The 16,182-nt window shown below is 37.7% G+C and overlaps 1 protein-coding gene across 11 annotated transcripts in view; it reads right to left on the bottom strand.

Annotated features, from left to right (window-relative positions):
* The window catches only part of LRMDA (leucine rich melanocyte differentiation associated), a 1,041,237-nt gene that overhangs the window by 90,146 nt on the left and 934,909 nt on the right, over positions 1 to 16,182 (bottom strand). Inside the window, exon 7 of one of the 11 annotated variants that reach the window (XM_045041003.1) lies at positions 11,470 to 15,874. The exons of 9 other annotated variants lie outside the window; for them this stretch is intronic. In XM_045041003.1, the coding sequence (XP_044896938.1) occupies positions 15,663 to 15,874 (212 nt within the window). In that variant the 3' untranslated portion in view covers positions 11,470 to 15,662. Of the gene's footprint in view, positions 1 to 11,469; positions 15,875 to 16,182 lie in introns of those variants that run through there. One more of the 11 variants, XM_045041004.1, reaches the window with a different exon arrangement.

The following is a 16,182-nucleotide window of genomic DNA, read 5'->3' as shown; positions in this document are numbered from 1 at the left end:
ATGATGAATTGTCACATGGGCACACAATTAAATTCAAAGTCTGAAAGGATGTTGTATATGTAAAACAGATCAGAACTTCATGATAAAATGTTAATATCATAATGCCACATAAAAGGAGTAACTGGTAAATACAGAAAAGGAGAAAGTCAGGTTAAGCCCGATAACTTAAATTCCTCATTAGGAACTTGTTCTTGAGTTGGATAGACAAACACAATATGCTTTTGATAAACAAAGGAATCACCACTAGTAAAATCAATGAAAGGATTTCAATCTTACAAATGTCTACATAAGATAAAAACAAAGTCAAGAATAAAAAGGAAAAAAGCAAGAATGCTTTAGAAAAGGTGATAAAATTAAGCCCAAATATATGTTATAGCAATGGATTTAAGTGCCATACATTTTTGTAATAATTTGTGTTAGAAAATTAAATATATACAGATCACTGAAAATATTTCAATGAAATTTTTAAATGGTTTAAAAATGGAAATAATAGTATATGAAAAAATCTTTCAGAAGGCAGTAACAGCAACAACATTCAAAGCAGAAAGCAATAGCCTGGGTAAAGAAGAGAATAATTTTGTGCCGATGAAAGAAACCCAATGCAACGAAGATATAATGGACACGTAACTTATGTGGTAGATGATATAATCATCAAACACCGAAATATATACTCCAAAAATTACCAGAAATAACAAGCTGAGAAACATCATACAATTGTCTTCCTATGACAGATCAAACAAATATTAAAATGAATGACACTTTCAACTAACATAAATGTGAGTAAACACATAAACTTACATACACACACATACCCTTATACCATTCAAAAATAAAACATAGGTTCTTTTCTAACATCCAAGGGGCATATTAAAATTTGACTGTTTGCTCAATATGTTTGATAAGGTTTTAAAGAAAAAAATATATTCTCAAACATCAATACTATACAACTAGAATTACAATAAAAAATTTTAGCAAAGTTGAAATAAAATAGAAAATTTCCTAAAATAATTGGATCAAGGAGTAAGTAAAATTACAATTGCAACCTACTTTGGAAATAATGAAAATAAGTGTATTCATGTCAAGCTTATAGATATAGCCATAATAAAACATGTAAGGCTATGAATAAACAGGAGATAACTAAGATGAATTAATTAAACAATCAGTCTAAGGAGCCAAAAGGAAAAGAATATATACAACAAGAGGCTGAAGGAGGAAAAACAACAAATAAGTAGAAATTATGAAAAGCAGAAAATATTAAAAGTGGTTCTCCTGGGAAACCAAAAAGGGAGGGGGCAGGGAGAGAGAGAGGGAGAAAGAGAAACCTAGAGTCTTATTTAAAATAAATTAAAAAATTTAAAGTAGAAATTAAAATAGAAATGTCTAAACAGATATAGGAATTTTTGAAAGCACAAACATATAAGCAGAATTTTCCATCTCTCAAACTGATAAAGTTGGAGAAATAATGGCTAGAGAATGGTTACGCTCCCATTGGAATGTAAACTGGAAATGCCATATTTAGATAAAAATGCTTCACTATGTATCAAGTACCTTAAAAACATTCATACTCTTTTACTCAGTAATTACATGTTAATTTATGCTATGAGAGATATTAACATTTTTGATGATTTATGTTTTTATAGTACCTCCATATGTTGGGACATTAAGGAGCTGTTAAAAAAATACTTTTGAAGATTATTTAATAACATGGCAAATACACCCTATAATGTCTGGAATAAGAGAGAATGATATAAAACTGAATATATAGTACGAATCCCATTTAGTGAAAAGCAAAAACATAAATAGACAACACACTGAAATGATAACTATAATTATTTCTGCGTGGTTGTATTACTGGTTACTTAAATATTTTCTAGACACTTTTCTATAATTTCCAAAACTATGATAATAAGCATGAATTATCCTAAAAATCAAAATAAATTTTTTAAATTAAATGTAAAAGATCTCTTGCCAATATGGCACTGTGGATTTACATATTCAAAGCCTCTTCCTTGAAATATCACAGAAAAGTGATTTTAATTGACTTTTCAAAAATTAAAAGTTGTATCTATACCAAATACAAGGTAATATCTCTATACACCAGAAACGTACTGAAACAGATAGCAAGCAGCAAATGCTGGACCTATGTTATTGTTGAATTCTAGGTACAGAAATAGACAAAGATAATAAGAAGTTTATTAAGGACCAAACTCTGAATGGAATGAGGATCACAAGCGAGACTCACAGCATAAAACTGGGATCTGCTAGGGTCTCCCAACCTATACGGGAAAAGTACTAAGAAATAGGGGGCTGTGGATTGCATCAAACCAAGTATATGAGACAAGATGGAGCAAAGCAAGTCACAAATCAGATAGGCTATGAGCTGGTAAGTACTAGATTTACATTGTCCCCAACACCATGACTTATTAGGGGGCTGGGATTCTGAGAGAGCCACGTGGCAGCTACTGCAAATTAGCAAAGTATAAGAGATGTTTAAAGATTTTTTTAAAGATAACTTCTACTCTAGATCAGACAGAAAACTAAAAGTCAAAACCAGTAGGGAAAAACAGGACCAAGAAGATATTCCAACAAAATCAATGAGAGGATGATTTAACGCCTCAAAAAACTGCACATAATATCCTCTAGGTCCATCCATGTTTTCACAAATGATAAGATTTCATTCATTTTTATGGCTGAGCAATATTTCATTACACACACACACACACACACACACACGCCACATTTTCTTCATCCATTCATCTACTGATGGACACAGGTTGCTTCAACACCTTGACTATTGCAAATAATGCTGCAAGTATTGAGTAATGTATAAGATTGTCAAATCATTACGGTGTATACCTGAAACTCATAACACTGCATGTAAGTTATACTTCATAATTTAAAAATGCACACAGTAGTCTCTGAATAAGCTTCAAATAAAGATATAAAGAGAAAATATATCTTAAAATAAAAAGTATTAAAATAAGGAAGATGTAAGTTGAGAAAATAAGTCATAAAATAAACACTTACAAATTATAGGACAGAGGGGTGCCCAGGTGGCTCAGTTGGTTAATCATCCAACTTTGGCTCAGGTCATGATCTCACAGCTCATGGGTTCAAGCCCCGTGTCTGGCTCTGTGCTGACAGCTCAGAGCCTGGAGGCTGCTTCGGATTCTGTGTCTCCCTCTCTCTGCCCCTATCCTATTCATTTTCTCTCTCTCTCTCTCTCTCTCTCTCTCTCTCTCTCTCTCTCTCTCTCAAAAATAAGTAAGCATTAAAAAATAAATAAAAATTTAAAAAGAAATTAGAGGATAGAAACAATGTAACTGAAATTTGAAAACTCCACAGATGGAATAAACCTAGGAGTTTCTACAGTTCAAGGGAAAATTGGTAAATTGGAAGATAGTACTGAGGATTCCTTCTAAGCACAGCACAAAGACATAATGAGGTAAAACAAAACAAAACAAAACAAAATAAAAAACAGGAAAGAGAAACAACAAGTATGGAGTCTTCAACCTATACCTCATAAGATTTCTAGAATTTGAGAGGGAATATTGAAAAACAATGGAAAGAGATAATAATGGAGAACTTTTCCAAAAGTGAAGAAAGGCCTAAGCTCTCAGACTTACAGCACATACCAACTGCTAAGCATAATACAGAGAAATATGTACCTGGACATATTACAATAAAATGGCAAAATAAGTCTGGCCAATTGGCTGTGTGTCACTTCCCAGGCAAGCATAAAAAATGGGTATGTTTTCTGTGGACTCTATTCCTGGAGCTGCCTTTCCTTGACATGAAAATAGCCCAGGTCTGTGGGTAAGCATATGGATGGCAGATGCCTAGAGAGTCACAGAAGACACAGACGACTTTGCAGAAGACTTCTATTGTGTCAACCTGCTCAGATTTTGGAATTGCCAAGTTACAAGCTTAACCTAATAGAACAGCCTTGTGGGAAACACATAGATATGGTTACAAAACATTAGGAAGAACTTAAATGTAGAAGAGTAAGCAGCACTATTAGCAATCTTGACATAAAAAAAATTTCTAAAGAATTCCCATCCCAAGTAATAGAGATTTTCACCCAAATATTTAGTTGATTTTTACTGAGGCTTACTATTACAGGTCCTGAGGTACGGTAATAAATAAAAAAGTCAAAATCTCTGCTTTTATGAAGTTTCCATTCCAGTAAGGGAAGAAAAAGTCAGATAAAAAGGAAAAAATGATGGCAGAATGAGGATATTTTGGGGTGCTATCTGAGATAGGGTAGTCAGGAAAGACATTTCTGATAAGACCTTTGAATAGAGACTTGAATGAAGTAGGGTAGCAATACATGTAAATGTCAGGCAGTGAGAATATGGCAGATGTGCAAAGGCCCTGAGGCAGCATCAAGTGTCCCAAAGAAAGGGAGGAAAAGACTACCTGAAAATAGGATCAGAGAGGTAACAGGGAACTAGATCATGGGGTACCTTGAAGGCCATGACAGAGACTGTAGATTTTACTCTGAAAGAAATGGGAAGACTTTGGCAGCTTTTGAGCAGAGGAATAACATGATTTCATTCACATATTTAAAGGACCATTGTCACTGCTGTTGAACAATGACAGAAGTGTTTACCTGCACGGAAGCAGTGCTGGCCGCAGTAGGCAGACAGTAGTTGTGGTGTGGCTATGGAAGTGGTTCTAACAGCCAGATGTAAGCTATAATTCGAAGGCAAAGCCAACTGGATACATAGATAAATTGTACACTGGTGTGAGAAAAAGTAAGGAGTTAAAGATGATTCTGAGGTTTTTGACCCAAGGGATAAAAAAAAAAAAAAAAAAAAGAAGAGTGTCATCATTTCACAAGGTGAGAAACACTATGAAAGAAGCAAGTCTGGGAGCTGAAGAAAACAAAAAAATGCACATTTGTTTTTAGCATACATCATACAGTGACAAAAATGTGCCAGGTGCTAGCGTTCAACTGAACCCTCCAAAATGTTCAAAGAATATTTGTGAGTACATGCCAATATACTAGAAATCAATAATAAAAAGACAGGAAACACATGACAATTTAGAGCCCCACCCCCCCCCAAAAAAGCAAATGCCTAAATGATTACTGGACAGAGAGGAAATTGCAATGTAAATTACAAAATACCTAGACTTACAAAGGTCAAAGATTTGCTGCAAAACTTTTGGGACGCAGCTACAGCAGTACTTAGGGAGAGACAGGTAGATAAAAATGAATTTATTTTAAATTTAAAAGACCGAAAATAAGTAAGCTCACTGCATGCAGGAAAATAACTGAGTAAACCCACAGAAAGTAAAAGGAAAGCAGCAAGAGCCAAACTGAATGAACTAGAAAAGTAGAAAAATATGGGCGCTTGGGTGGCTCAGTTGGTTAAGCGTCTAACTCTCGAGTTTGGCTCAGGTCATGATCTCATGGTCCTGGGATTGAGCCCTGCATTGGGCTCTATGCTGAGCACGGAGTCTGCTTAGGATTCTCTGACTGTCTCTCTCTCTCTCTCTCTCTCTCTCTCTCTCTCTCTCTCGCTCTCTCCCTCCCTCCCTCCCTCCCTCCCCTGCTCACTGTCTCTTTCTCTCTCTTAAGATAAACATTAAAAAAAAGAAAAAGAGGGGCGCCTGGGTGGCACAGTCGGTTAAGCGTCCGACTTCAGCCAGGTCACGATCTCGCGGTCCGGGAGTTCGAGCCCCGCGTCAGGCTCTGGGCTGATGGCTCATAGCCTGGAGACTGTTTCCGATTCTGTGTCTCCCTCTCTCTCTGCCCCTCCCCTGTTCATGCTCTGTCTCTCTCTGTCCCAAAAATAAATAAACGTTGAAAAAAAATTAAAAAAAAAAAAAAAAGAAAAAGAAAAAAGTAAATCAACAAAAGGCAACCCTTTAAAAGAGTAATGAAATATATAAACACATATTTCATGTGTTTCATTTCACATGAAATATGTGTTTATATATTTCATTACTCTTTTAAAGGATTGCCTTTTGTTGATTTATATGAATCATTAAGAAATCAAGAACACAGAAATAATTAAGAAGGAAAATAACAGGAGGTATGTATATTGGCAAAAAAAAAAAGTCTGGAAACACTAAGCGTTGGAAAAGACGGAAGAAAAACAAGAACTCTCAAAACATTCTGGGATGGAAATGACTGTAGCCACTTTGGAAAGCAATTTGGAAAAATATAATAAGATAGTTGTAAAAATACTAATTTTAGGTATATAACCTTAAAAAACAAAAGCCAAGACAATCAAATGTAAGACCTCACACATTTCTGCCATAGGATGTATGTATGTATGTATGTATGTATGTATGTATGTGTATACACACACACACATAATATATGCATGTATGTGCATGTACACACACGCCTTACATCTTTGTCACAAGAGCAAAACTTTGGAAGTGAGTGTACAAGAATGCATCAATAAATGTTGAATACTGCACAACAGTTAAAATGAACAAACTGTATACACATCAAAATGTACAGTTCTCAAAAACACAGTGTTGATCAAATAAAAATAGCTTGTGAAGAGATACAGAAATAATCTTTAATACTAAAACAATGCTCAATATTGTCTGTGGATGTATATATGTATATATATGTATATACATGTATATACATATGATATATGCATATATATGTATATACATGTATATACATATGATATATGTATATACATATATGTATATATTATGTATATGTACATATGCACATATATACATATATATGCACACATATATACATACATATACATACACACATGCACACATATACAGTATAATGGACTGGGTACACACTAAAATATCAGTGTTTGCTTTTGAGGAGAATTATGGGGGGAATGGAACCAGGGAGAAGAATGTGAGAGACTTCATTTTTTTTCTACATATTTTATTTCTCAATAATAAATATTATCTGAAGTGAATATGATAAAATGTTAACACTTTTTCATATTCACGGTGGGAACATGAGTAATATTCATTTTATTTTTGTCTGTACTTTATTTTTTAAGATGTTTAATGTGAAAGCAAGCAGAACCTTTCATTGCTTCCCTCCGCTCCAAGTTGTCACTAGTCTGTCCTTGGGAATGTAAGCAAGTCTTCAATTTGGTCCTTGACAGGACTGGAATAAGATATTATCCAAGGAGGGACCCTGACTCAAATTCTCCCTCTGTGGAGTCTCACTAGTCTGTTTTGTTGAACTTATTTCCTGGAGGACAAATCCCATCTATATTTTCAAGGCTTTCCCAACGGGCAGTTGGAACAATGTAAGCTACACCATGGCTGTGATTAACTTTGGCAAATGAAGGATTTACTGCTCTACATGTGTCCTGAGTTTGGAAACAGACAAATAAACATCCGTCATGACCTGCATCTGTGTGGTCAGAAGCACACAGACCTCTGAGGGGTGTCATAGCCATGAAGAATGTGAGTGCTTCAGAATCAGAACCTACTCTTGCCAAGATCCTGAAGCAGGAGGGACCATGCTGGGTAGGTACCAGCAGAGACCTTTTCTAAAGGCAGGTGATACAGCTGGAAATACTATCACTGCTTTTCAGGAGAAAAGAGAAAAATGGATCACAGCAAACGTTGTGGCACTCAGTGCATATTGTGTTCTTGATTGCTCATGAAATTCAGAGGTAACTTACCCTAGGTGACCTACCAAATCATGGAGAAAGGCACTTCTGGACTAGGGAGTGGGTTTAGATTACCGCATCCCCACCTAGGTTCCTTGAGAAGAGGCCTTGTGCCTTATTCCACAAAGCACTTTCCATAGGGTTTTGTACTGTGCTTTGGCCTTAGTAGGTACACCATTCACACACAGGATGAGGAGATATACATATGTATATCTTATGCATATGTATATACATATGCATATATTATGTACATACATGTATACACACACATATAGCATATTAATATACACTAATATATATTTTTATGTGTATACACATACCTAAGCAGACATACTCATCATTTTTTTCCTTTCTCTTTCTTCCTGATCTCAGCTTTTTATAGAGTTTGACCTTTGGTTAATATTATTGCACCATCTTGGATTCTGAAGATTGAGTCTCTAATAGGTCCTTCCATTCTCCTTCAACATGTGATGAGGTGAGGTCTGAGATGACAGCAATGTAAATCCACGGGTGGCTAGATGAGTAAACACACCCAAGCTTCAGTATACATATTCTTGTGTTAAAGAATGGACCAAACAGAATAGAAAGTGCCAGATGGAATAGAAAGGCCTCCTAAACATGCTGAGCTATAGGTCTTTGAATAAGCCACTCAGAAAACTAATTTTTGCCACTCAAAACAAACAAAAGCAAACAACAACAACAACAACAACAACAAAACATGGAGTTTGCATCCAGTCTCAAATTCTCTTGTTCCTTGAGAACTGTTACCACTCCACATCCATCCTGAACTCAGACCAGGGCCCAAGTCCAGCTCTCATTTCTCACTTTTTTCCCCCTAAGTTTATTTATTTATTTTGAGAGAGAGCGTAAGAGTGGGGGAGGGGAAGAGAGAGATAATCCCAAGCAGGCTCTGCACTGTCATCACAGAGCCCACTGTGGGGCTCGAACTCACCAACCGCAAGATCATGACCTGAGCTGAAATCAAGAGTCGGATGCTTAACTGACTGAGCCACCTAGGCGCCCCTCATTTCTCACTTTTACCAGCTCTTGCAATTCCTGTCAAATAGTATCTCCTCTTTCAGCTTTGTTCTGAGCAAGCACTTTGTACTCATTTGCTGGGCTGAGCTGAGGAGAAAGAAGGCTTGAAATAGAGAGATGAAAGTAATTGTCTTCTGAGACAGCAGGACTTTAGATTAGGTTCAGATTTGATGGAGGTGATCTCTACCACAGAAAAGCTCACCCCCCAACTTCCTGTTCCATAATGCCCGCATTTCGCCACAGAGGGAAGGCAAAGGCAAACTGCTCAGAGAGTAGGTGAACAAAGCTTTGCTTTCATGGAACAGGGAACCAGAGACCTGAGAAGTCACTATCAATTCTGCACTCCTGTTAGATAAAGCTCAGCCTTCTATCTGGGCTTTATTCCCTCCCAGCAGAAGACGTCCAATGTCCATCAGCCCACCCCCAATGGATCCCTCCCTCTCCTGAGATTAAAGTCATCCAACAAGGCCAGTCACAGACAGAGGACTCTCAACCAAGCAAGAGGATTTATGCTGCTTTCCTCAAAGTCGGGCTTAACTGAAGCCTGTTATTTTCCTGTGCTTTCCAGATAATTAGCAACCACAATGTAATCAAAAAGATGTTTAATGAGATAAAAACCAAGAGAAAAAAATAATATAAACCGAAAAAGAATAAGTTTAAATTGGCTGATTTTAATTTCCAAGCTCTCACAGCAAAAAATCACTTCTCTATTCCAAAAGATTTCAAATATTCTGGCATCCGATGAAGACAGCCTGTAAAATGCCAAAATATCACCTTACGACCCATGGCAAGTTAAAATCTAGATAGCTGATAGTGAGACGTATATGAAAAATTCCATCTGCCATGTCTAGAAGAAGCAAAAGCTGTGGTTGAAACCTAAGTGTGGATAAAACGCTTGAAACTCTGTGCTACACTGTACTGACAGTTAGCAAAGTGATATTGAAAAGGTTTCTTCTGTTAAGTTCCCTTAGTTTTTCTCAATATAATACTAGCTATTACAAATATCATGGCCCCGTGTGTTTGCTGCCTCAGAATCCCAAAAAGCTAACTAGTACAATGCAGTCAGCAAAGTACTGAAATAAAACTGCACATTCCAGACAGGAGCCAAGCTCTCACTCAGAGTACCGAGCCATCAGCCACAGATGTGATCCAGGGGTTGGGGGTGGGCAATGGACCATCAGTGGAAGGCTACACGCTATCCAGCTTCAGCTGTAAGCATTTTGAAAAGGGAATTTGTAAGAGAATGCAAAAGAGAAAAACCCTTAAACCAAACAACTATATGCCTGACAGGTTGAGTTATTACATTAGAAATGTACATAACTGCCTTAGCTGAACTCAGTTCAGGTCCAAGGAACCTTGTACCATTTTCATGATTCTGGGAAGTAGAAGGTAGCATGGTGATGGTCAAAGGAACATTGAATTAGGGATGAAGGCAGAAATCCTATTCCTGGTTCTATAGCTAATAAATCCTTGGCCATGCTTTTTGCCTCAGTTTCCTTATGTTATATCAAGATGTTAGATTAGTTCACTGTGATGGGGCCTGCAAATCCTAAAACTGAACAATTCTAAGAGACCTAAGGGGGATAAAATCTTCACTGGCTCTCCTTCATATACAGAAAGGGAAATCACAAGAAAGATGATTGCATCTTCCTTCTATAAGTGAAATCCTCTGCGTTAGAAGACAACACACAAAAAGAACTTCTTCATTACATAAGGCTTGCCTCAGAAGCTCAGCAAAGACGATTTAGAAATGTTTCCAAGAATCCCTAAAAAGAGAAGTCAACGGATGGTAAAGATAAAAGAGACCTCAGATATGATTTCGTTTACCTTCTCATTTTAAGGTTTAGGACCTCAGCCTCTGAGAGGGAAAGTGAGGTTGTGAGAAAAGATGTAAAATGCCTGATAGAGGTTGGTCATGGGACGCCAGGTTCAGGCAACTTTTCTTTGGTTACTTCATTCTACTACAGGTCTTTACTTTGACAGAAAATAACACTTTTCTTGCAGAAGACCAAGGTAGAGTTCTAACAATCACAAGCTAACTCTGGATGCCAAACTAGAAATACATTGAGGATACTAGTCTTATACTTATCTTCAGGAATTACACGGACGTGAGGATCTTCATCATACCAGGTGTATTAAAAAGAAATACTTGTCTAAATCTGTGCTTTTCACAAACACTTGGTCTAATGAAATTTGGAAGTAGCACCCCAAAATTTTTCTGGATGTTCACAGCAGAGATAGATGAACTGGCAGACGGGGAGATAGCAGCTGTGACCAAGAAAATCCTTCTTCTGTGAGCACGGTGCCACATGAACTTCACCTATGGCTTATTTTCCCCTTTTTTGGAAGGAATTTTTTTATAGAAGTGTAAGGTTTACTCCAAAATTGAGGGGAAGGAATGAGATTTCCTGTATATTCCCTGCCCTCAAACGTGCATAGCCTACCCCATTATCAACATCCCTCACCAGAATGATATGTTTATTACAATAGATGAACCTGTGTCAACACACCATTATCACCCAAAGTCCATAGTTGACCTTAGGGTTCACTCTTGGTGTTGTATATTCCATGGGTTTGGACAAATGTGTAATGATAAGCCTCCATCATCATAGTTCTATACGGAGCATTTTCAGTGCCCTAAAATTCCTCTGTACTCCACCTACAAATCCCTCCCCCAGCTCCCCAATCCTTGGCAACCACTGATCTTTGTTACTGTCTCCATAGTTTTTTTCTTTTCCAAAGTGTCATATAGTTGGAATCATATAATATGTTGCCTTCTCAGATTGGCTTCTTTCACTTAGTAATATGCATTTAAGTTTCCTCCATGTCTTCTCATGGCTTGATAGCTCATTTCCTTTTAGCCTTGAATAAGACTCCATTGTCTAGATGTACCATAGTTTATATGTTCTTTTAAAATCTCCATTTGCCTATTGAGACACATGTTTGTTGCATTCAAGTTTTAGCAATTATGAATAAAGCTGCTTGTAAACACCTGTATAGGGGTTTTTGTGTTGATATAAGTTTTCAGCTCCTTTGGGTAAATACCAAGATGTATGATTCCTGGATCAACTCTGGCTTTGCAGCTTAGAATCTAGGGGAGGCAATGAATAAGTCCTATTATATGCGATCATTTTGACCACAAAATAAAAACAGAAAACCTACTTGAGGTTAGGCAAGACAAGGCATGGCATGTGTATGTCAACATCAAAAGTCTTGGAAAGTGAAGAAGGGAGGAGTACATAGCGGGGGGAGAGTGGGACACACAACAGTGCAGACCCATGTCAAGCTGGATAGACCTAGAGAAGCAGGCAACTCTGCTTCTGAAACCATTACATTCTGAAGCCTTTCTGTGACAGGAAGATTGAGAAGCTCTCTATTGGTGTATGGTTAATGCATGAAAGATACAGCTTTATGTTTGTTTCTGTGTTTGTTGTTGTTGTTTTTACTCTGGATTTAGCTCCTTATGTGCATTATCTGATAAATAGTCCCAACACTCTTATGAATTATATATTATGGGTATCCCCATTTTATAGATGACAGAACTGTGATATTCAGAAGTTCAATAATTTTCTCAAGGTCTCATAGACCATAAGCAGTAAAATGAGGACTAAAAACAACCTGGCCATGTAACTATTAATTGTTATTCCACATTGTTTCCCAAAGTTGGGAGAAATTGAGAAGTGCATTCTGTTGAGAAGTGGATTCCAAGTGACCTGATTTCCCTTACCCTTAATTGCCATAAGCAAAATCTTAAGTCAGAGACAGAGAAAGAGAGAGACCATCCCAAGATGAAAGAGTCACCCTATAACATAACTCATGCACCATCTGGGGTATGTTCTCTTCTCTGTAAATAATGAAGAAGTTGTTGAGGGAAGCAACACAAGTGGAGGATTTACCAGTGAGAAGGAATATGAGAAGAAAAGATTCTAGGTTGGCTTATTATGAGCCCAGTCAATTATAAGCAGCACATTTTGACACCGCTGTAAATAATACACTTCTGTCAGAGTCAGCTGATGGAGATTTTCTGTTCAATATATTGTCATAGACACATGATGAAGGGGAGACGTTGGATGGCATATGCAGTACACAGGAATAAATATGTGAATAATCTCACAGGCTTTGAGACTTCCAAATACTAACTATGACAGATATGAACTACGGTACATTCCATTCTAAGACTAGGGAACTAATGATGATAAGTTGAACAGTATAATATCCATCTTTACAGCATACGGCTGTATCTGATGGTTATGCTTGAAGGGACATCATTTGACCTGGCCTATTTCCAGTCGTGTAATAATGAGAAGTGTTTAACTGGGTCAGATGGAATGTTAGCACTAAAAAGGATCTGAAATCATCCACCACTACCCTCCCATTGTATAAATGAAGGAAATAAGACTAAATGAAGTTAACTGCCTCATCCAAGATCAGTAATAAAGCCACTCAAAGACAGTGGCTTAGCAAAAGTACGAGATTGCTGACTACGTTTTGTGTCTAGATAGGGTAGTGGAGAAATGGGGGCCACTTTTAGGTGAGAGGGAACACCTTCAATTTGTTACTCATCCTGAACCATGACTAGAGAAGATGATTTATTCAGGATTTGAAGAGATATGCATTGTTGCTTAGTCAATTTGTCCACAAACGATAGGATCCCCCCCTCCCACCATTCAATATTAGGTAACACCATCTAAATTCTATACAGCCAGTAAGCTTTGCCCAAGTTCCAGCTTTTCCAAGAGGCCTTACTGGACTAACCTGCTCTCTCTCCCTCTGCAGTATGCACAGGTATGGCCTATCACAGCTTTGGTATTATTGGCTCATAAAATATACTGGATTCTTTAAGCATTTAGAGCTTTAGTTATCTATTTAGAGAGTCAATTACTTGAGCTTGAGGACTGCAGCTAATAAGTAGTTCCCAGTATTGAGGTAAATTCATATGCCTTTCTTCAGACCCTGAGAAATTGGAAATTCTGGTGGGCAGTGGGCAAGATTTTTAAAGACCTCCCCAAGGAGTTAATTCTTCTGCACCTTTTGGCCATATTCAGTGTGATGCTCACTGTTCTTCAGCCTCTGAGAGTTTTAACTAACATGATGCAGGTGTCTCCTGCTTTTTCAAAAGTTCAAACCACTTTGCTCTACAAAAGACCTATATGAATTAGTTACTGTTTTCACCAACTAAAGAGGATTTTTGTTTTTATGAAAAAAGGTGAAAAGTGACAATAGTGTTGGGCGTTTTGAAGCAAGCCCTTATATAGGCAGGTGCACCCTGAGTAGTGAGAGCTGCACCACCAAACTCCTTCCTGGGGAGCCAGACTCTGCATCCCAGCATTAAGCTGCCATAGCTCTGAATCGTGTTGTACGCATCTGTGCTTCGTTTCAATTTATTTTGTGCATCTGTTAGCTAGATATATCCTAAGACACCAGAAAAACCCCAAACAGTTACTTTTTGGGCCTGGGAATGCTCAAAAATTTCCATATAAATTAATGGTGACTGATTGTTTGGTTTACGCTATTTTAGCTTACAAAAGCCTTCATAGGAATGCTCTACTTTTGGACGGAGGGGAAACTTGCACTTGGGGAGAGTCCCAAAAGACCCTCCTCCACCCACACTCCTGCACCGACCACAGCGGGATGTCATTGCTACTGTCATTGCTGCAGGCCCTTCTCAGGTGTGCTGAGGAAGGCCATGGCACTTAGAGAGCCTGCATTCGCAGTGAGGACCACTGAGTGAGCAGTTCTAACACTCCTGTCTTTGGGACACCTGTGGAGTGTCCAGCTTCGGCTAAAGTCATGATCTCATGGCTCCTGGGTTCCAGCCCTGCACCGCATGGGTTTTGGGTGCCGGGGATGGGGGATGGTTCCTGCCTATTTATGTCCCCCTCTCTCTCTGCCCCTTACCCACTTGTATTCTCTCTCTCAAAAATAAGTAAATCTTAAAAAAAAAAAAAAAGATCTAACCCTCCTGTCTTTCAGGTGAGAAGAGTCTCTACTCTAGAGGTTGCTCAGGGGTTAGTCCTGTGATTTACACCCACTTGAATGAGATAAGGGAGCTCACTGAATTCCTCCTAAACTTTAGAGGCTGTATCTTTCTTTTTCATTGGCTTAGGACACATCTTTCATCTGGACCCTTTCTCTGCTAAGAATGAAGTAGTGCAAAGGAAGAAGAGTGTTTCTGAATTAGAAGCACAGATTATGCATGAACAATGATGCACCCCAAACCCAGTCAACCACAGCCCAGGCAAATCTATGTAATTGTGCCCAATTAGTAAAATCACTAGGAATATTAGGAAATAAGCTAATGTCACACATTTAAATATCACACACAGCTCTCTTTGAGCATCCCTGCCTCACAAAATTTTCCATGAAATTGAAAACGTTCTCTTTGGGGTTTGCAGCAATTTCTTCTACAGCCTGAAATCTACCTGTTTGTTTTTGTGTCACAGAGATGGTATTAGACCGGGAGAAAAATCTGTATGTTTGTTTTTGTCACGCTCAAATTTAATTTTGGCAAAATATTAATGGAGTAAGCAGCCAAAAATTAATGTCACTCATCTTTATATTGTTAAAATCAAAAGCTGAGTTCAACACAAAGTATTCATTTTGTATTTATTGCTTTTTAACTTTCCATCATAGTTCAGTTGGGCTCAATGATGACAATACAGTATATGTACATATGGCAAATGTGCACATATACATTGTCTGAATATATATCTATAAATTGCCAGGAAATTGACAAACTTTATTAAAAAATATCTTCATGTTTGAATCATCCAAAAGCCATCTGAATACAAATTAACATATGCATTTGGATTCAAATTTGTGAAACAGCATGAGAAATAGCTTTCTTAACTCCACAGTAATAAAGAATCAAGAAACAGATATTTTTTCAATTTCTTCCCATTACATTTTATGTCCACATTTAGATGTATCTGGGAAGATCTCTAAACTGACACCACTGTGAGAGGCCCCTGGGATTCACAAATATCATTTCCATGACACTCAGAAAACTGGGGGAAAAGAGGAAAATGTGAGCGGCGATAAATTGGAGCTAATCTCTTTCTGCCACAACCTGAAATGATACTTGCCCAGGTAATCTCCCCATCCTCCATGCTGTAATAAGAGCTTGTCTATCTCTCCCAGATGCCCAACCTGAGTACTGGTATCTCCCCCAAATGCTTGTACTAGAAATTTCCTAACAGGATTCCAAGGCTCTGAAAGAAAAGAAAAATGAAAAATAATTCTGTTATGCAATAAGCATTGTAAGTTTGAAGAAAAAAACGAAGCCTAGTGCATTAGGTCTGCAATAAATAAAACAAATAACGGATTCTTTGGGCTCATAAAGCTCAACCAACCATAAAATGAGCAAAGAGCCTCTGACAAAGGTCCTCTAAGCCTTCTAGGGCCCCATTTGGTGTGGCACTGCTTTGAAAGCCCCAACCTGGCCCTGCCCCACTAAGTGTCCATTCTTATTCAAGAAAGGAAATTCTTGGATCAAAACATGCAGGCAACACAGAGTAGC

This window comes from Felis catus, chromosome D2 (assembly GCF_018350175.1).
Source record: "Felis catus isolate Fca126 chromosome D2, F.catus_Fca126_mat1.0, whole genome shotgun sequence".
NCBI lineage: Eukaryota > Metazoa > Chordata > Mammalia > Carnivora > Felidae > Felis > Felis catus.
This window is presented reverse-complemented; position numbering and strand designations above follow the sequence as displayed.